Genomic DNA, 22,044 nt, shown 5'->3' with positions numbered 1-22,044 from the left:
TCATTGAGAAAAAAGGTTAATAGTTCCACCTCTTCATAATCTGGGTCTTGAAGTATCAAAACCGGTTATTCTTTCTTTCCTTTAAAAAAAGAAAAAATAACTGCACCTCTACTGATGGCTAGAGTCACAGTTATGCTTTCTTCTTTATCGAGGCATTCATCAGTGTGATCAGTTCGTCTAAAACAATATTCAGCTGATTTCTACGCCCTTAGAATGTTTCATTACCAATAATTGATCTACAGAGTTGGTCTTGCACTTTCCACAAAGTTTTCTTTTCGAGGAGTACATGAGACAACAGTACATCATCTCACTTTCGCCACCAGCAGATACTCTACTTTGCACGAAACTACTTTACTTGCCCTCTGCCGACTTTTTGGACTAGATCTAAATGCACTAAAGGTATTTTTCTCAGCGCTTTGTCCCTTTGCCCAGTGATGAGAAGGTTGCCGATGACTTGGATGAATTTTTTAAGAGATCGAAAATATTCAGATCCTAGAACCAACTTATACAATTTTTATTTTCCAAGTTGCTTTCTGATTATCGTTCCTAACTATTTTTGCATTAAACTGCCTGAATCAATAGAACTACTTGTGGTTTAGCTTTATGTATTTTTGATATTTGATATATTGTTGATTTATATGTGGAGTTTAACGTCCCAAAACCACAATATAATTATGAGATGCACTTACGATATTAGTATATATTTCTTTATTTCATCGTTAAATAGACAATATTTCAACCATTATAATAACATCTTTTTAAAACAACCTGGTTCATGGGCAGTGTGTGCCACTGTTCAAGCTTTTACTCTACCGCCACTAGCAAACAGTGCCTATGGCTTTCGCGCCAAATCTCGACCTAGCGGAGGCATCAAGCAAGGCAGCGCAATCAGGCAAGGCAAAAATGACTCGCTTCTCAAAAGCTGCAATCTAGCAATCTATCTCTGCACATATCACACAAGGTATACTACAGGTTCGTGGGGCGGTCAATGTAGATGCCCCTGTGTCTTGCTGCATGTCAGTTGTATTCAACTCTCTCTCTTGATCTATTTGTGTGTGTGTGTGTGTGTGTGTGTGTGTGTGTGTGTGTGTGTGTTTGTGTGTGTGTGTGTGTGTTTGTGTGTGTGTGTGTGTGTGTGTGTGTGTGCGTGTGCGTGTGCGTGTGTGTGTGTGTGTGTGTGTGTGTGTGTGTGTGTGTGTGTGTGTGTGTGTGTGTGTGTGTGTGTGTTAAAGTAGCACCAACATCTCATCCGAACAATATATGTTATGTAAATTCCACAACTTACTTTTTTGACATTGAAGCAGTCCGTGGTATACCTCCCATAAACAATGAAAAAACAATCGAAGTCACGTCCAATCCGTGATACTACGTCCTAAAGAAAGAAAAGTACGAGTGAGAGATAAATCAAGCATTTATTCATAAAGTATGATTGACGTGACCATTTAGAAACGTGAGAAATTGGGTAATTTGGAAACTTAAGAGCAATGGAAAAAGGAAACGTGCATATTCAGTTGCTTGTCAGCAAATCAACGCAATTCTATGGCCCGGATAGCCCAGGACAATGTGTCCGAAATCTAACCTTTCGGCACTTCATGTACCTTTCACCAAGAATGAAATGGGCCTTCATTTTTTTTTTTTTTTTGCCTAGAGTGCAATAGATGTCGAAACTCATAACCCTCAATATTAGCGAACTCTCCGGTCACATTCTGCAACTCTCTGGCTCCGGTTTACGCCCCGCCACCGGGCATGACCAAGTGTGGCGAGCGCTGACTCTTGCGGCTTATCATCAGTGCTGTATTGTGCCGGATGACCGTCAAGCATTTTAATTCCGCCATTACCGACTAATACGGATGCTTTCCACATGCTTTGCGCATGTCCCTAACCCGGCAGTCCCACCAAGCATATTCCCCACACCCGGTCCCCATCCCGAAAGAGCATCGAGGCTGGCCTGCTTAACTGATCGGCCTTGGAGAGCCAAACACCCCTCGTGGGCAAGGTGCGTGCCACCGCATAAGCAACAGATATCCTGGACTAGAGTAGGAACCTCACCCCCGTGCCACTCTAGAGCATTCACGTGATCTGCGCTTAGGCCTCCCATACCTCACTCACATATAGTAGAAATAAACGATCTTCACCACACTATCATCCTCTGCTTTTGATTGTAGAAGTGCTAAGACCTCCGGTAAAGTTGTTTCCGCCGCGTATCGCTTGTGTCTCGCGCAGAAGCCGTATTTCGGCGTCACAACTATTGAGCGTTGGGTAGCGTTGTGATCGCGAGAATTTGTCGCTGCGCTCATCATCATGGTTAATGCGTAGCACCAGCGGTGACACCCTTTGGAAAGCCTAGGTGGTGGCGCGGGAGAACTAAGCTGCTCTCTTTTGCTGGTGGCATTTGGCGTGAACGATCATCTTTCGCACTGGGACCCCGATGCACGGCACCGCGGGCCGTCTGCCGGGGGCCTTTGTTTTAAGTCTAGCGCTGGCGACACCATCCTTTCTGTCATGTTATTGAGTGTGGTGTAATATTATGTAAGGATGCTTAGCGTGTGGATCGATTGATTTGATTGATATGTGGGGTTTAACGTCCCAAAACCACCATATGATTATGAGAGACGCTGTAGTGGAGGGCTCCAGAAATTTAGACCACCTGAGGTTTTTTAACGTGCACCCAAATCTGGACAGACGGGCCTACAACATTTCCGCCTCCATCGGAAATGCAGCCGCCGCAGCCGGCATTTGAACCCGTGACCTGCGGGTGAACAGCAAAGTACCTTGGCCTAGCGTGTGGATCTCAACCGATGTTATAACAATTCGGCATACGATATCAACGTTATAAAAGCACTTTAATAAATGTGTGTTCTTGTTTGCTTTGTTGTGACCGTGTCTACTGTGTCCGTTCATTCCAGGAGCGTTGCGCTCGCTCACCAGTTCTGGACCCCACATGCTTCACTCCCACAAAGCGTGCGAATATATTTTTTCTGTAGAATATGTATATTTACGTAGTATATATGGCTTATATGAAAGCCAAAAAAATGGAACTACACTTGTGAGGGTGTATGTTACACGAATATAAACCACACACCATGGCACAACGCCTAGTCACGTAGCTCATAATATTGTTGCTTCACGTAACAGCTACACACGTGACGTGATCTCGCCAAGACAATAAAATAGCTGGTCACGTCAGCAACATGAGGAAACATAAAACATCTAGCCAAAGCGAAGGTAAAATAAAGTAACATCACATATCAAGCAACATGACTAAAATAACGATGACGGACCAAATAGCCGCATGACCGAAATCCTGCGAAGTTGCTCTTAAGAACTAGTCGCGTGACTAGATATCGTGCACCGGCTAGTAATGTGACTGAACCACTTGTCATGGGTCACAAGTGGTCTAGGCACATTTTTCTACACGTACTCACTGATCGCGGGACTAAAATCCCACACGTGATGCGTAATCACAAGAAATGTTGCCACCGTAACCACGTGAACGGGTATAATGAGTACAACCGACGGAAACCACAGATTTATGGCCAGCTCTAGCAATACTTACAGCGAACTTTAATACCATCTTTGGAGTGGCGGACGAAATCTGCGCCGAAGAACTTCGCTTTAATGCATGACAACTGAAGAAAATATGGCGATTTAACAAACGCAAACTTAACACCTGAGCGAAAGTCAGCGCACATCCACCACCGGAAGCGTGTATAATTCTATGCGTTTCGCGCCTTTTTTCATTCTCAACTTCCTCGGTTTGAACCCGAGTTGTAACTCTACTTGAAAGCTTCTTGTCGCATTTCTGCCCCCTGTATTCTGATGACATTCGCAACGTTTGCAATCGGCATCAAAAAGCGGTCATGACGTTAAAAGCTTGCTCCTGTAAAATAGTCTCGAAAGCGTCTACATTCTAAGGCAAAATTACACGAAAACGGGGTAACGGAGCCCAACAGGCGCCCGCGATGAACAGATAGACCGTTGAGGAGCCACCACAGAGAGAAGCGTGCGGGCGAAACCACTTAGTCTCCACTGCAATGAACCGCCCGGGCATTGCAGGCAGCGCGAAAAGCGTTGCTGAGGTGACCAGCCCTCCTTCTTCACAGAACACATGTCCTTCTCCTCCTTTGCCGGCTCAGTCTGTCCCCGTATTTTCCGGCGGCGGTTGCGTAGCGTCACGCTCGGAGTGCTCGACCACGGCCGCCTGGTTTCGACGATCTAGGAATTACGACGTGGTGCGTGTGTGTACGCCTGGATGAGCGTGGGCTGGTGCTTCAGCATTTCGCTGCACCCATGAAGTCTGGAGCAAGCCTCGACAGGTCACCACGCTGCGCTGTATATCTCTGGCTTCAAGATAGTCGCGACCGACACACGAACGCGACAGTTGGCAAGGCCAACATGGCGGCCGAGAAGAACAGGCCTATCGGATATATACTTCAGTCCGACTCAGGGCAGAAAATAGCGCTGGATTTTAAGGCAAGTAGGTTATCATTCCTTATTCTACTCTACTTGTCGCGTGTGCGATACGGATCGCGCTTGCCGGCAACGGGCTTGGTCGTGTTGTATATCGCACGCACGAAATGCATCGCGAAGGTCAGCTTCGGCGTCTTCAGTTCGCCTGTGCTTTGCAACCGCCTGGAAATTGGCCGCCATTGCCGTCGGCCTCCAGTAGGCTCGCTCATCGAGTGCTCGCCTGTCTTTACCGCCGCGATGAGCTCCGTGCTGACGATATTGAGCTGAGACCTCGTCGCTGTGTTGGTAGTCGTCGAAAACACGTTGCGCGTTCTCGTAAAGAGCTTGGTTGTGGTATATCACGCGTTGTAAGCGCACCAGCACGGGCTGGCGGGGCTTTCGCTAGCGTCGGAACTCACTGAAAATTGGTCGCCATTACAGTTGGCTTTCCCACCAGTCGGTCGCTAGCAGCTCAGAGCCGTCCGCTGGCCGCGGCGGCGGACTCGCGTTTGCGCGCTGCACTCGCTTGAGTTTGTGGAAAAGGGCCGCATTACCGTCGATTTCTTCGGCACTGGCTCCAAACCAGTTGAATGCAGGAACAGCGCAACCTAGAAGTAGTTACTTCGTAACTACGGAAGCGATAAAAACAAGGACAGAAAAGAGCGCTGATTTTCAACAAAGATTTATTATCGGAGTGGTGTACATATATAGGCGAAAAATGAGAAAATTGGGCATGCGTGGAAGGGTGCAGGAACAACCACTGCGATACAATGTCAGCTATGTCCTACTATGTCAGCTATGCTCAGTTATGCCCTACTAACTTGCCCAAGCTTCCACGCTTCATAGCTCTAAACCAGCTCAGCGCTGTTCGTGGCGGCGTCCAAGCGTACACGTGCTCTCCTGTTCGAAGTTCACTGGCGGTAGACACTCCGCGTGCAGTGACGTGTTTGGTCTCGCATTCGCATGCTCGAGCTGAACGATGTCGCTCGCTTAGGACTGGCTGACTTGTTAGCGGCACGGTGATTCGCGGAGTTGTGACTGCGGCCGCCGCTCCTAAGCTGTTGCGCTACGGGGATCGAAAAGAGTCTTTGACGATGTGTGACATCACGGTGTAATTACTAGCATGGCATATCTCACAGATGTTTTCATTTCACCTTGCACGTATTTCTCACATGCACTTGTATTCATCCTCTGTCACGTGTGACTCACTATTTTACATACTAATTGTGCAGCCGTGGGCGTACACCGGGCTGAAGACTCTGCGCTGGCGTCTGCGATGCCCGTCATCCATCTCTTTCGTCAGAGCAGCTTCAGGAGGAATGTACGAGATGTGAAGGTAATGTTATTTGTGTGTCATATTTTACATGGATGTTTTTATATTACCTTGCACGTACTTGTCATATGCGTGCATCTTCATCTTCTATCACGTGTGTCTATATATTTTTTTTACAATCTTATTGGCCCCGCCGCGGTGGTCTAGTGGCTAAGGTACTCGGCTGCTGACCCGCAGGTCGCGGGTTCGATTCCCGGCTGCGGCGGCTGCAATTCCGATGGAGGCGGAAATGTTGTAGGCCCGTGTGCTCAGATTTGGGTGCACGTTAAAGAACCCCAGGTGGTCGAAATTTCCGGAGCCCTCCACTACGGCGTCTCTCATAATCATATGGTGGTTTTGGGACGTTAAACCCCACAAATCAATCAATACAATCTTATTGTACGTACAGCCGTACAACCGTACAATCTTATTGTACGTACAGCCGTACAACAAGCAGAAGGCTGAGTGCGCTGGCGTCTGCAAGGCCTGTCATCTATCGCTTCCGTGGAAGGAGCTCCACAAGGAGTGAACAAGGTGTGACAATGAGACTGGACTTGTGCGCTCCACCATGAATTCAGTTAAAGGAACGGAGAAACTTAATGCGTCCGTAGGAAAATACAATATTTCGATGTCTCACTTTTGGCTTTCGTTGTTGCCGTGACTGCGAAGCAGTTACACATAGGTGGCTACCTACTCTTCGCGTGTTATTCTCTGCGCTGTTTGTTGCTCACTGCGCAGAAAAACAGGTGAAAAACGTATCAGGCCTGGCGGAAAATAAACAAAAAACAATGTTTGAACTGGGGATAAAAAGTTCATCCGATTGGAGTATTTGAGTAGATCAACGCTTTGTCCGGCAAGGTGCAAGTGTGAGGACTAATAATTGCCCGGTTAGGTGTAAATCTACGGATTAACAGTTGCTTAATCTGGGGATTAAGGTGCAAATGTTAGGAGTAAATGTTAGTCCTTTGGGGTGAACTGTGGAACTAACGGTTATTCAATAAGGTGTAAATGTGAGGACTAAACCTTATTCCCTTGAGGGGACTAACAGTTGAACCCGGTGCCGTTAGTTCTTAAAGGGAATAATGGTTGTGGCAGCCCCATTAGTCCCCAAAAGGACGAACCACACACCCTTTTAACACCCTTTTGCCTTAGGGTGTACATTTCTAGAGTCCTCACTGGTATACTCGTAATTAGAGCAATAGTAATCACTCTCCGCATGCCGTGAAAGCGACGTCAACGCTGCGACGCAAGATGCATCATTGCCTCCTGACCGCTAACCACATTCATGGACCCGCGCACAGAGAGTGGGCGATCTCGGGCACCATGTTGAGTCCGTCACGTGGTTCGCCACGCTCTTGGCGCCCATGAGGCGCTTGCGACTTCCGGTCAACTACACCGCCTTTTGTGGAGTACAGAGAGCTACTCCGCAGAACTGACCTGGCAACTCAGCTGCTCGAAATCTGCCAATTAGCATACAAGGAGCACTCTACACCTAGGTATAGAAAAGACTAGCTGCTTGTGTAGCAGGAAAACTGCAACCGAAAGTACTCCAGATCTGCCTCTTAAATTGACCGTTAGCTCTGCTTCTGCAAAACTCTTAGTATCGCCAGGAAAATCATGGCATTCATTTAGGAACTGAGAAAAATGATAGGTTGAACATTACTTTCTTTCTTCTTTGCTTCCTGCACCGCAAGTGCAAATTACCTTCTTTGGTTTTCCAGTTGCTTTGTTACTTTGTTGCTTTGTTACTTTGTTACAAATTACTCTTCTTTGGTTTTCTAGAGCACAATATGCTGGAACAAGCGATATGCCGTGACTGCTTACTTTTCCTTTAATGCCGGTGGCATAGTTTGTGATCCTATTTCAGAGCAGCTGCCAAATGCTTTCCCGTCCATTTCCTTTCCATAATCAGGCTCTCCTATTAGTACTTTTCTTTTTCAGGTCGCAGCTGTAATCAAGCACTTTCTCGTATGTCATTCACCAAGATATATATATATATATATATATATATATATATATATATATATATATATATATATATATATATATATATATATATATATATATATACCAAAACAAAAGTGATGCTGGGTCTGGGAAAGATTATCCGTATAGGGAAGAAGACGCACGTACGAAGTGACGTTTCGGCCGTGGGTTCGGCCTTCATCAGAAATTCTGATGAAGGCCAGACCCACGGCCGAAACGTCAATAAAATCACTTCGTACGTGCGTCTTCTTTCCTATAAGGATATATATATATATATATATATATATATATGTCTGTGTGTGTGTGTGTTGTGTGTGTGTGTGTGTGTCTTTTGTGCTGCTCTGGGAAGGCATACTTACATGTAGTGATTGATTTTTATCATCATCCTTTTTAACATATTTCCCAGTGCACTCCTCCCATGCGGTACCTGCGCCACAGAAAACTTGAGTTGGAGCGCTTTTCCTTTTTTTTTCATTGACATTCAACTGCACAGAAAATATCAGTTCATGCTACGAAACTAATAACGCAACAGCGTTAAAGTGCTCGTTTCGCAGAAATGCCGGCGTCGGTGTCAGCCTGAACGTCGTGGTTATGAGCGAAAAATCATCTTGCCCCTAGACAGACCGACACAGAACTTTATCGGGTATGACAAACGCTACCCTTTCAGAGCAACGTCATGGGCCGCTCCCACATAAACGGGGAGGCCTGGCCTCACCGCCACATCATGGACCCTCTAGACAACCCGTAGTTGTGGTAGTTACTCTGAACTTCAAGACCCCAAGTATGGGAAAGGCTCCAAAAACCAGCGACAACAACGTCGAAGTATCTCCGTGCCCGATGACTAAGAATATCCCCCGATAAATGCGCCTTAATTCCTTTCACTCGCAAGGCAATGCTCTGGTATATCATTTCTATCGAGAATGTCCGAATTTTATATACGAGATGTCATCAATTCCTTGGCATCATTATTGACAGAGACCTTTCATGGAGTGCTCACATCGCGCACTTGAAGAAGAGTCTCAGCAGTATCGCCTATGTAATTAAATTTCTCGCCGGTAAAATTTGGGTAACATCGTGTCAGCCATGCTTGAACTGTAGAGAGCGCTCTTCTTGGTATATTTTCGTTATCGCACATCCGTGACTTTAGATTGCGGAAAGGCCAAAATCCGGGTCCTGCAAAGCATTCAAGGCCAAGTTCTTCGCACATGCTTGGGATTGCCTCGGCGAGCTAACACGGTCGCAACTATTGCCATTGCCAAAGACCACCAGATTACGACCCATATAACTGTCAACACACTCCGGGCGCACATCCGCCATATATCCAGACTGCCTAAACATCACCTTGCTAGCCTGCCACTAGAAAGAACGAAGGAAGAATTCTCCAGAGTGGTGGCAAATAACCAGCGTTCCATCTCTTGGAGATTCTCACCCGCAACCATTCCGCTTAGCCTGGAGTGGTGCCTTCAAAGACCACCTGTGCCCCTTAATCTTCCGGGGATAATCAAAAAGACTAGTCTGTCATCTGCAGCCCTTCAGCAGATCTCATTGGACTTTTTGCATATATCATATGAACTGTTATCTACATGGATGGTTCAGTCTCCGGGAGTTCGACAGGCGCTTTTGTGATTCTATCTCGGTCAATCACCGTCAAGTTTAAGACTTCGCACGTCCCAAAATCTACGGACTCCGATCTCGCCGCCCTACGAGCCGCAATTAGATTTGTTATGCGAGAATACCCTGCTAAGTGGGCGATCTTCTGCGACTCCAAGGCGGCCCTTCAGTGTATGCAAAGTCTACGACATGGTAACTACCATCAGATGGTATCTCGAATAAATTAAATCTGTCATCCCGCCACAAACAAAGGACATGACATATTCTTTCTATGGCTGCCTGGTCATTGTGGTATTAGTGGTAACAACCTCACCGACAACACTGCCGGTTGTGCCCATGACGGTGCACCCACACTGATCATACCCCTATCACGGGCTGATCCCGCAAAAGAACTTTTCCGCATCGTGCATAATACCACACTTGTGCATTGGAATCTGCCACTAAACTCCACTCAACGCCCACATAACCTCACTTTATTGCTACAATTACAGCTGTCATCAAAGACTTCGCAACGGGACGCTACAATGCTGTATCGGTTGTGGGTCAGCGTTGCCTTCACCAATTCATTACGTCATTGCGTTGGTATGGCTGATTCCCCCAAGTGTGATAACTGCCATTGTGTAAAAACTCTCGATCATGTCCTGCGCCATTGCCCAGACTTTGAAGAAGATTGCCAGACTCTCCAGTGTGCCTTAAGGAGGCTGCATGATCGACTTTTTACTCTGGAGAAGATCTAAAAGGCGTGGCCTTCACGCACTTCAGCCCAGAAAGCCACACGAGCCCTTCTACAATTCTTGACGGCAAAATCACTGTGCGACCGCCTGCGAAACCTGAACTGTGTGTTCACGGTGTGTGCGTTATGGGCTATGTGCATTGTGTATCCTCTCTCTCTCTTTCTCCCTCATTCCCCTCTCCCCTGTGTGGGGTAGCAAACAGGACTTAGTCTAGTTAACCTCCCTACCTTTCTGATATTTCTTATTCTCTCTCTCTGAACTTCACAAGGCAGAATTCCAATCCTCTTCTGTGAGCCGACTTGGGCCCTGTAACGAAGATCACCGCCTCAGCATATGTTTGAAGTAGCTAACCTCACCACAAACAGGACAAGTAGAGTCAAAAGCCTCTGGGGAGGCCATGCTGAGGAAAGATGCAATTGAACAGGATCTCGTCTGTAGCATTCTAAAGATGATGGCCTGAGGTCTAGACAACTTACTGTGAGGAGGAGCAAATGACCGCCTGCTCAACTGGTAGTGTATAGCAACTTCACTGAATGTAAATAAATTGTTCCTAACCATCCCACTGCCAACTTGCATACCTACGTCTTCTTCTGCCAGGAGGGCTAGTGCGCACGCCCAGGAGTGAGCGGTGTCATTCAGGTTTACCAGACAGTCCAGTAGGGGTTCGATATGTGCAGGGAACTAAGTAATCGTATGTGTAAAAAGTGTCCTATCTTCAAGTAGTTTAAATACTTCAGCACAGACGGAACCAAGGCGAAAGCCCTGACCACTGACCTTAAAGGTAAACTGCAACACTTTTTGAGCATTCTCACAAAATCCTGCCGATCGGTAGTAGAGGCTCCCGACAACACGCGAGCCAAATATTATAGAGCAACACGCGGCCTGAAAAAATCACAACAAATTATCAAATTCAGCTGAAAATTGCTTTCTCTTCTCTCGACAAATCACGAAATATTCCCCAAAATCACAAGTAGCAAGCCCACCTATAAGCCATCGGCTGATTTGAACTTGGCACGCTCGCTCGTTACAGAGATCCTTATGGAATGCCGCTACTTGTCTACGCGTGCGCGTGGCGTTGGATCACGCTGAAAAGGCCGCGCGTTCGAAAAAAAAAAGAAAAAAGTGCTCAAGGTCACGAGAAGCGCATGATGTTTTTAGGGGGGAAGCTCCTTGAGGCGTTGTCTGTCCTTCCTCCATTGTCGTACGTAGCCACCGGTGGCACATACCCGCTATATGCCCGCTATAGAGCGGGCATGTGCCATCAATGAATTGAACGCGCAGGAGTTGTGGGAATCACTTTAAAACCTGGTCTTTGAGCTGCCAGATCAATTTGTACCTTCTAACATTGTCTTCGCAAGATGCGAAAGATAAACCATGTTTGTAGGAACAACAACGTTGGTTGCCCCGGAAAATCAGAAGAATCTATCCGCTCAGAAGAACTACAAAAATTGTAGTCGCTACATATACGGCTAGTTGAAATAAAACGTAGCTTTAAAGAGCTCCTCGAATTATCTAAGTGCATTTACTTTGCTAACGTGGGCCAAAAGGTGGTGAATGGTGTAACAGAATTTGGCAATAGGTTAAAAAAGGTTATGATGACCCTTCCGTGCCTCCCTTGCACCAATCCGACATTATTTTACATTGTCGTCCTAGTAAGGTTCAAATTCAAATTTTCTTCCCACGCACCATAAAAACTTGATTGATAATAGGGGTTTAGCGTCCCTAAACCATCATATAATTATCAGAGACGTAGTGGATGTCTTCGGAAATTTCGATCACCTGGGGTTCTTTAACGTGCGCCCGAATCTGAGCGCACAGGCATACGGCATTTCCGCCTCCATCGGAAATGTAGCCGCCGCAGCCAGGATTCGATCCAGCGACCTGCGGGCCAGCAGCCGAGTACCTTAGCCACTGGACCACCGTGGCGGGGCCACCATAACAGGCTTGAATTATTCATTGTTGCATTTCATCACGTTGGGATCATTGCAATTTGTATTTACTAGATTTGTGTTTGCTTCATTTTGTTGTTGTTTTTTAGTTTCTGCCCTGACCCAGCTTGGACCTGTATAAGGTCTGCAGTATTGAATAAAGAAAGAAATATATGGTAAATATTTTTGGGTCTAATCTTACAAACACTGGTTAGACACGGAATCTACAGCTAGTGCTGTAGATTCCGTCCGAATGACGAAATGTGTCACGTTGTATTTAGTACAACGTGAGTCAAGAACCTGTCGAAAGTCTTCATACCCGTAAAAATGACCGCTGCGGATGATATCCGCGCATTGCTTCTTATAAACCGCTTAGGTGTCTTATATTCTTATTTTAACCGTTCCTTTCAGCTTTTCTCAAATCATAGTATTCTTCCTGATGATCGGAAACTAGGGGGTGCTGTGCCAGTTATTAAAGGTGGACAGGGAGACAGAGTTGAGAAATAGAGGCCAGTATCTCTAACTATAATTCATGTGAAGTTACTAAACGTGTGACTTACAGCAGCATCATTTATCGCCTTGTTAGCAATAATCTTCTTGATCCTAGCCAGCATGGGTTCCGGTAGGGCTATTGTACGTTACAACTGGTAGAATTCACTCACGAGCTTGCCTCAGCAGTCAAAAAGAAGCACGTTTTTGACTGTACATTTCTGAATTTCATAAAACCGTTTGATGTTGTTATGCTTAGTGTCCGAGTCATTAAGCCGCGACACTAAAATTAGATGCCCTATAAAGTGAGTATCTGAATATCTTTGCTCAAGACAGATATGCGTGGCTCTAAATGGTTGCTACTCTAAATATGTTTCTGTGACCTATGGTGTACCACAAGGGGTACGTTTTAGGACCGCTATTGTTTTTTTTTGTTATTTATTAACAACTTCACCTTGCTTAACACATAATTTAGAATGTTTGCAGATGATTGTGTGGTAAATAACGTCACCAATGGTAATCGGATAAGCAACCGTTGTAAAACAATTTGAATTTGATTGCCACATGGTGAGAAAGTGTAAAAGGTAATTGAGAGTGAAAAAAAAGTGTCAACGACACCTTTACCAGGAAGCTCTCACACTGCAGCAATATTTACAAAGTTAGTGACGCCACTCTTCAAGAAGTCACAGATATAAATATTCAGGTGTATTTTTATTGACAATCTGATAATCAGGTGTAATTTTACTGATAATCGGGTGTAATTTTACTGACATAGGAGCACTGAGTTTCCTCAAACGTAACTTCAGTAGTTTGGTAAAGAAACTCAAAAAGCAATTGCATTTTACACAAGCCCGCAGCATAGTGCACCATGCGTGCGTGTGCTGGGACGCCTCTACAAAGTAACTCATTGGTAAACTTGGAAAAATGCAGACTAGAGTAAGCCGGTTCGCCCTTGCAAGTAATGCACAAAAGCTTAGTATCACACAGAGCAATAAACTCCTAAGTTTGCCTATTTTTTACCATTGTCGTCGTAACCTCGGAATAAAATTTTTACATGTTATTTACTATTCCAAAACAGGAATAAACAAGCAAATATATTGTCGGTCACCCAGCTATGTTTCTCAAAGACAAAATTAACGGCTGCAAATACGCGAGATTACTGTTAAGGGTGGTGCTTTTGGCCGCTACTCTTTCTTTGTTTGTCCTATACGAGACTGGAACACCGTGCCACCTGGAACTGTCTGTATCTATATAAATTATGTTTTCTTTTCATGCTTTATGAATATATTACGTGTCAATTTCTATTTAATTTACTCTTCCTGCTGTAATGGCTTTTGGCGAAGCAAGCACTCAATAAATAAATTAATAAATAAATAAATAAATAAGTAAATAAATAAATAAATAATTGACAGATCCCACGTACAGTCGGAATCGATGATATGCGAAGCACAAATCAGAAATCTTGATATGTCACTTTAAAATCATCACAACGCTACGAGGTGAAGGTAAATGATGCCGTACATGAGACTTCCATGTCATGATTATCATGTTTGGATGTGTCGTTTACCTTCAACATCAATTCACGTCACGTGATACCAAATTTAGTATATGTTAGTATATGTGAGAACAGCCACGAGCACGCAATGAACTTAGTGTGTTCTCATGTTCCTACATGACACGCGTGTCAGAATTATCATGTTTGCACCAGTCATATATTTCATCATCCATTGTCGTCCAATAACGCCAAATTTGGTATACGTGCAGCCTTCAAAATGGACGCGGGCGCATCATGAAGGGCCCGATATACCCCAATGTAGCGTCTACGCGCGCACGCTGTGTGCAGCGCCGCTACGTTAGAAAAGCGCGAGCACTTATAGTCTGATCCCAGGCACGACCAGCGCCCGTCGGAGCAGCCCGACGGCAACCGGCGTGAAATGCGACATGCTGCATTTCGCGCCGATGCGTTACCCAACAACACCGTGTCTCGCTCTTTTTGTGAGAGAGGGACCCTCGACGCGCTGAAACGCGCGTGCGTCACAGCAACGCAGCACGGCGCGCGCCTGCGAGTATATGGCAGGACCGCCACCTGGCGTGGCAAAGCCGCCATGACGCGACGAAATGAACACCGGCGAGCACGCGCACCACGTCATGTCGAGATGTATTGGCGTCTTGATTGTAGCATGTATTCCTTTTCTCACTTGATATGCATCTCATCATTATCAGGTTTGCACCGGTCACATACCTTCGTCATCCATTGGCGTTGCGTAATCACGAGTTTCGTACATGTGAAGCTAGCGAAACGGCTGTGAGCGCACCATGAGCGTAGCATGTAGTCATGTTGTTACATGACAAGCATCTCATATTTATCATGTTTGCATCAGTATCATAGCTTCGTCGTCCATTGACGTACCGTAATACCAAATTTGGTAATTAGATAGATATGTGGGGTTTAACGTCCCAAAACCACCATATGATTATGAGAGACGCCGTAGTGGAGGGCTCCGGAATTTTCGACCACCTGGGGTTCTTTAACGTGCACCCAAATCTGAGCACACGGGCCTACAGCATTTCCGCCTTCATCGGAAATGCAGCCGCCACAGCCGGGATTTGATCCCGTGACTTGCGGGTCTGAATTTGGTAATTGTGACGCTAGCAAAACGGCCTTGAGCGCATCAGGAGCGTGGAATTCAGTCATGTTGTTACATGACCCGCATGTCATGATTTTTATGTTAGGGTCTGTCGCTTGTGTTCGCCGTGCAATCGTGTCACACCATACCAGTTTTGTAACATTGCCTGTGAACGAAACCACTTCAAGAACTGCAACACCATGAAATGTTAATCATGACATTCATGAAATACATGTCATGATTTTCCTGTTATGGCTAGTGAAATATGCTCTTCATACAGTCATGTTATGCCATACCAAGTTTAGTATTGGTACCGTTATCGAAATGGCCAGGAGAGCTAAAAGTCGTAGGCGGATAGATAGATAGATAGATAGATAGATAGATAGATAGATAGATAGATAGATAGATAGATAGATAGATAGATAGATAGATAGATAGATAGATAGATAGATAGATAGATAGATAGATAGGTAGATAGATAGATAGATAGATAGATAGATAGATTCTAAAGCAACATTACCCGAAAAAGGAGTAACGGAACCCAATAGGCGCGCGCGATGAACAAATAGACCATTGAAGAGCAACCACAGAGGGAAGCGTGCCGAGTGCAAACCACTTAGTCTCCAAACACGCTCCAAAGAGATGAACCACCCGGGAATTGCAGGCAGTGCGACAAGCGTTGCCAAGGTCACTAGCCGTCCTCCTCCTCTCCTGGCTGAGTCTTTCTCAGTATTTTGCTGGCAACGGTTCGCGTTGCGTTGCGCTCGGAGTGCTCGACCATGGTCGCTAGGATTCGACGATCTAGGAATTACGACGTGGTGCTTGTGTGTACTCTTGGATGAGCGTGCACTGCTGCTTTTACCTTTCACCGCACCCATGAAGTCTGGAGCAGGTCTCGACACGTCACCACGCCACGCTGTATATCTCTGGCTTCAACAAAATGTCACGACCAACACACGACCGCAGCAGTTGGGAAGACCAACATGGTGGCCGAGAAGACAGCAGGCCTATTGGATACAACTCGGGGAAGACATCAGCGCTGGATTCTTTCGCAAGTAGGTAATCATTCTTTATTCTACTCTACTTGTCGCGTGTGCGCTCGGTCATGTTGTATATCGCACGCATGCACGAAATGCACCACGAAGGTCAGCTTGGGCGTCTGCAGTTCGTCTGTGCTTTGCGACCGCCTGTAAATTGGCCGCCATTGTCGTCGGCCTCCCGTACGCTCGCTCATCGAGTGCTCGCCTGTCTTCGACGCGGCGATGAGCTCCGTGCTGACGATATTGGGCTGAGACCTCGTCGCTGTGTTGGGAGTCGTCGAAAAGACGTTTCGGGTTATCGTAACGAGCTTGGTTGTAGTATGTTGCGCGCTGTAAGTGCACCAGCATGGGCTGGCGAGGCTTTCGCTAGCGTTGGAACTCACTGAAAATTGGTCGCCATTACAATTGGCTTTCCCGTCAGTCAGTCGCAAGCAGCTCGGCGCCATCCGTTGGCCGCGGCGGCAAACTCGCGTTTGCGCGCTGCGCACGGTCGAGTTTGTGGGAAGCGGCCGCATTACTGCCGATTTTTTGGGCGCTAGCTCCAAACCACTTCAGCTCTGTTCGTGGCGGCGTCCAAGCGTACGCTTGCTCTCCTGTTCGAAGTTCGCTGGCGGCAGACATTCCGCGTGCAGCGCCGTGTTTGGTCTCGCGTTCGCTTGCTCGAGCTGAACGACGTCGCTCGCTTAGAACGCGCCGACTTGTTGGTGGCGAGGTGGTTCGCGGAGTTGTGGCTGCGGCCGCCGTTCCTAAGCTGTTCTGCTACGGGGATCGAAATGAGTCTTTGACGATGTGTGACATTACGGTGAAATTATTAGCATGTCATATCTCACGCATGTTTTTATTTCACCTTGAACGTATTTCTCATATGCATTTGTATTCATCCTCTGTCACGTGTGACTCACTATTTTACATGCTTATTGTGCAGCCGTGGGCATACATCGTGCTGAAGGCTCTGTGCGCAGGCGTCTGCGATGCCTGTCATCCATCTCTTTCGTCAGAGCAGCTTCAGGAGGAATGTACGATATGTGAAGGTACAGTATTTGTGTGTCATATTTTACACGCATGTTTTATTTTGCCTTCCACGTACTTATCATATGCGTGCATCTTCATCTTCTATCACGTGTGTCCATCCATTTTTACAATCTTGTTGTACGTACAGCCGTGGGAACACAACAAGCAGAAGGCTGCGTGCGCTGGCGTCTGCAATGCCTTTCATCTACCGCTTCCGTGGGAGGAGCTACACAAGGAGTGAACAGTATGTGACAATGAGACTGGACTTGTGCGCTTCACAATGAATTCACCTAAACGAATGGAGCAGCTTCATGTGTACGTAGTAAAATAAGAGATTCCGATGTCTCATTTTTGTCTTTCGTTGCTGCCGTGACTGCGAAGCCGTTACACATAGGTGGCTAACTACTTTCTCTCGTGTCATTTTCTGCGCTATTTGTTGCTCACTGCGCAAAAAAACAGGCGAAAAAAGTATTAGGCCTGCCGGAAATAAATTTTAAAAATATTTGAACTGGGGATAAAAAGTTTATCCGATTAGAGTATTTGAGTGAATCAACCATTCGTCTGGCGAGGCGCAACAGTAAGGACTAACGGTTGCCCGGTAAGGTTCAAGAGTGGGGATTAATGATTGCCCTTCAAGGAGCAAATGTGAGGACTAAATGTTAGTCACTTGGGGTCAGTTGTGGGACTAACGGTTACTCACTATAGTGTAAATGTGAGGACTAAATGTAAGTTCTTTGGGGTGAATTGTGAGACTAACGGTTACTCACTAAGTTGTAAATGTAAGGACCAACTTCTAGTCCCTTGAGCTCGTCTATGAGGACTAACTGTTAGACCCGGTGCTGTTAGTCCTTAAAAAGAATAATGGTTGTGACAGCCCCATTAGTCCCCAAAAGACGAACCGCACCTTCTTACCACCCTTATGCCTTAGAGTGAAGATAGATAGATAGATAGATAGATAGATAGATAGATAGATAGATAGATAGATAGATAGATAGATAGATAGATAGATAGATAGATAGATAGATAGATAGATAGATAGATAGATAGATAGATAGATAGATAGATAGATAGATAGATAGATAGATAGATAGATTGATAGATAGATAGATACGCTCAAAGTCACTGAAGTTCGCTAAAAAATGCTCCGCATATAAAAAAATACTACGCCAACTTGGTCAAAAAACTTCGGAAACACCATAGAAGTAGGGTAATTATTCTATGGTTATGCAACCCTGCTCCGGTGTCTTGCATTGTCGGCTGTATGTGCGTTACATCTGCGTCCTAGCATACCAGATGGTTTTCCGCGGATACCACACAAAGCGTTCGGCGTTTAATGTTAGCCGCATTGTGCGGTGGGACACCATACTCAGCACGTCCACCAATGATCAAACGCACTTGGATCTCTACGCGCAGCAACAAACAAATTCTTACAACAATAACTCGGACAACAAATTCAAATGCGAAACACCAGAACTCATGAAAAGGACTGCCGTTGCAGACGAACTTTGCAAACACAGATGGCTGCACACCGCAAGGACCAAGGAAGGGCTGCATTGAGAGAGAAAGAGAGAGAGAGATAAATTGAGAAGAAAGGCAGAGAGGTTAACCAAGCTTGGCTCGGTTGGCTACCCTACACTTGGGTGGGAGAAATGTAGAATAATAGAATAGTAGATAGATAGAAAAGAAGAGGAGCAAGAAAGAGAAGGGTGAATAGTGAGCTCGAGACTACACAGTACGGTCTCACACTGTTCTTTCACAAGCGGTCGTTAAGTCTGGTGGTCTTTAAGCAGCACAAGAGGGCTTTTGTGGCTTTGCGTGCATGGGAAGCCGTCGGCCAAGGTCCTAGGATCTTCTTTTCTGTAAGCGGCCGTGAATCCAGCTGACAGAGCTTTGCTTCCATAATACGTCTTTCAGACTGGTATGCTGGGCAATGGCATACAATGTGCTCAAACGTTTCCTCGCAGGCGCAGATGTCGCATGCCGAAGTGCTCGCCATTCCAAGAAGACGAGAGTACGCATTCGTAAATGCCACGCCCAACCTCGTGCGACCCAGTAAAGTTTCAGCGCATCGTGGGAGCCCGAATGGCAAACGAACCTGCAAGTTTGGGTCGATTGAATACAGGTGCGTGTTGGAGTAACCCCGGCTTATTCCGATGTAGGAGAGTTATACGACGAGCAAGTGATTGTAGTCGCCTTGCAGTGTCAGTTCTCAAGAGTGGTATGGGCGCACGCAGGTCTTCGTCATGAGCCGATCGAGCAGCTTCATCCGCACATTCATTGCCGACAATTCCACAATGACTCGGCAACCACTGAAATACAATATCGTGACCTTCCTTGAGTGCTTCGTGGTAGTCGTGCCTTATCTGATATACTGATTGCTCGTGTAACGCGTTCTGCTTAACAAAGCATAGTCAGCACACATGTCGCAACGCCGCAAACCGTCAGCACACATGTCGCCAGCCAGTCTTCAACCGTTACCTTGCCCTGAGCGTCCGTTTGGGCGCATAGGTATCGATTTGTATGGGCCGCTTCCTCTGACGTCGGCTGGTAACCGCTGGGCCATCGTCGCCGTAGATCATTTAACGCGATACGCCGAAACCGCCGCTATCCCTGCGGCTACTGCGCGTGATGTTGTGTCCTTCCTACTGCACCGATTTATACTGCGTCATGGTCCACCTCAGGAGCTTCTCAGCGATCGAGGCCGTGTCTTCTTGTCAGAAGTCGTCGAAGTCATTCTCATGGAGTGCCATTCTGTCCACCGCAAAACAACTGCTTACCACCCGCAGACGAATGGCCTGACCGAACGCTTTAACCGCACCCTCGGCGACATGCTTTCGATGTACGTCGCCGCCAACCATACGAATTGGGATACTATAGTGCCCTTCGTCACCTACGCCTACAACACCGCCCCTCAGAGCACGACCGGTTTTTCACCTTTCTTCTTGCTGTACGGAAGGCACCCGTCACACACCATCGACACTATACTCCCGTACATGCCGGATTCATCTGAGTGTGCACCTATTTCCGAGACAGCCAGGCTTGCTGAAGAGTGTCGCGAGCTGGCCAAGACATTTACGACGCATGAGCAAGAGCAGCAGAAGAGTATTCGTGATGGCTCCGCCACTTCTGAACCCACGTTCCTTCCTGGTTCCCTTGTATGGCTCTCAATCCCGACCTCTGTAGCTGGCCTTTCTTCCAAACTACTCCCGAAATATGAAGGTCCCTACCGTGTGATCGAGCGCACATCTCCGGTCAACTATCTTATCGAGTCAATTGAACAATCTTCGGACATGCGCCGCCGCGGGCGCGACATAGTCAACGTGGAGCGCCTGAAGGCTTACTATGACCCACTCGTAGTGACAAGCTGCTAGGTCGCCAGGCGGCTCCCTCTTCGACCCCGGGGTGATTGTAGAGAAGCCGCCGAACACTGAAGTGGGTCAAACTCTCAAGTGTTCTCTAGTGGGTCTACCCAAAAAAGGACGCCGCTCGCGCTGGGAGTCCGTGCTTGGCCGTTACTGTCGCCATTGTCTATACTCGCTGTGTGCCTGCTAATAAACGCCATAACAATATATATATATATATATATATATATATATATATATATATATATATATATATATATATATATATATATATATATATATATATATATATATATATATATATATATATTGCAAGGGAGTTTAATAGCGACGCCAGGTAGTAGGCAGGCAGCCGGTACGGACAGAAATGCTCGAGCCGTCCAGCGTCTACAGCTCGTGCACACACTCGCGCTTCGCACTCCGAGAGAGATGGTCCCACTAGTCAGTGCCTTGCGAATTCTCCACTACAATACCCCGGCGACCAAGACGAGCCATTCTGGCGACTCAAGGAGACGAGAGAACTGGAGGGTCGTTGCAGGGCTTGAGGCGACTGACGTGGACCGTCTCACGACCGAGGCGGCGCTTGTCCGTGGATGGCTTGAGCGGTTCAATCACATAGGTGACAGAAGAAGGGTGCTGTATGACGCGGTAAGGGCCCGTATACTTCGGTGCAAACTTGGGAGTCAGTCCAGGAGAGTGGAAAGGCAGTCGGAGCCACACGAGAGAACCGACGGGGAATGTGTCCTGAACAAGATCACGGTCGTGGCGATCTTTTTGGAGGGCTTGATTATCGGCTGTGAAGGACCGTGCAAGCTGACGACACTCTTCGGCATGTTCTGCCATTTCAGAAACTGGGCTGAACTCGGAGGCATCAGGATTGTATGGCAGAATTGTGTCCAGTGTGCTGCATGGGTCACGACCATATAAAAGAAAAAATGGAGAAAAGCCCGTTGTTGATTGAATCGCCATATTGTAGACATACGTCACGAAAGGAAGGACAACGTCCCAATTGGAGTGGTCCGAATCAATATACATAGCGAGCATGTCTCCGAGAGTTCTATTGAAACGTTCCGTTAGGCCGTTCGTCTGAGGGTGGTAGGCTGTTGATGTGCGGTGTACCGTGCGGCATGAATGTAAGAGCTGCTGCAGAACGTCGGACAAGAATACATGGCCCCTGTCCCTCAGGAGCTCCCGTGGTGCACCATGACGAAGAACAAACCGATGCAAGATGAAGGTTGCAACGTCACGAGCACCAGCCGAAGGTAGCGCTGCCGTTTCGGCGTACCTTGTCAGATGGTCGGCAGCCACAATCACCCATCGATTACCACCAACAGAGCACGGTAGCGGGCCGTATAGGTCAATCCCAACACGGCCAAATCGGCGTGCAGGACATGGTAAAGGCTGCAGTTGACCGGGTGAATGAGGGAATGTCTTGCGCTGCTGACACAGGGAACATGAGCGAATGTGTTTGCGTACAAACGTGTACATACCCCGC

General features: G+C 46.7%; 1 protein-coding gene across 2 annotated transcripts in view; it reads right to left on the bottom strand.

Moving 5' to 3' along the window:
- The window catches only part of LOC142814039 (uncharacterized), a 105,421-nt gene that overhangs the window by 64,605 nt on the left and 18,772 nt on the right, over positions 1-22,044 (bottom strand). For both annotated transcript variants that reach the window (XM_075891981.1, XM_075891982.1), the window contains exons 2-3: positions 8,107-8,174; positions 1,286-1,372 (exon numbers count right to left, since the gene is read on the bottom strand). In XM_075891981.1, coding sequence (XP_075748096.1) covers positions 1,286-1,372; positions 8,107-8,174 — 155 coding nt within the window. The remainder of the gene's footprint in view (positions 1-1,285; positions 1,373-8,106; positions 8,175-22,044) is intronic.

This window comes from Rhipicephalus microplus, chromosome 4, assembly GCF_043290135.1.
Source record: "Rhipicephalus microplus isolate Deutch F79 chromosome 4, USDA_Rmic, whole genome shotgun sequence".
NCBI lineage: Eukaryota > Metazoa > Arthropoda > Arachnida > Ixodida > Ixodidae > Rhipicephalus > Rhipicephalus microplus.
Note: the sequence above shows the minus strand (reverse complement) of the source record. Positions and strands in the feature narration are given on the sequence as shown.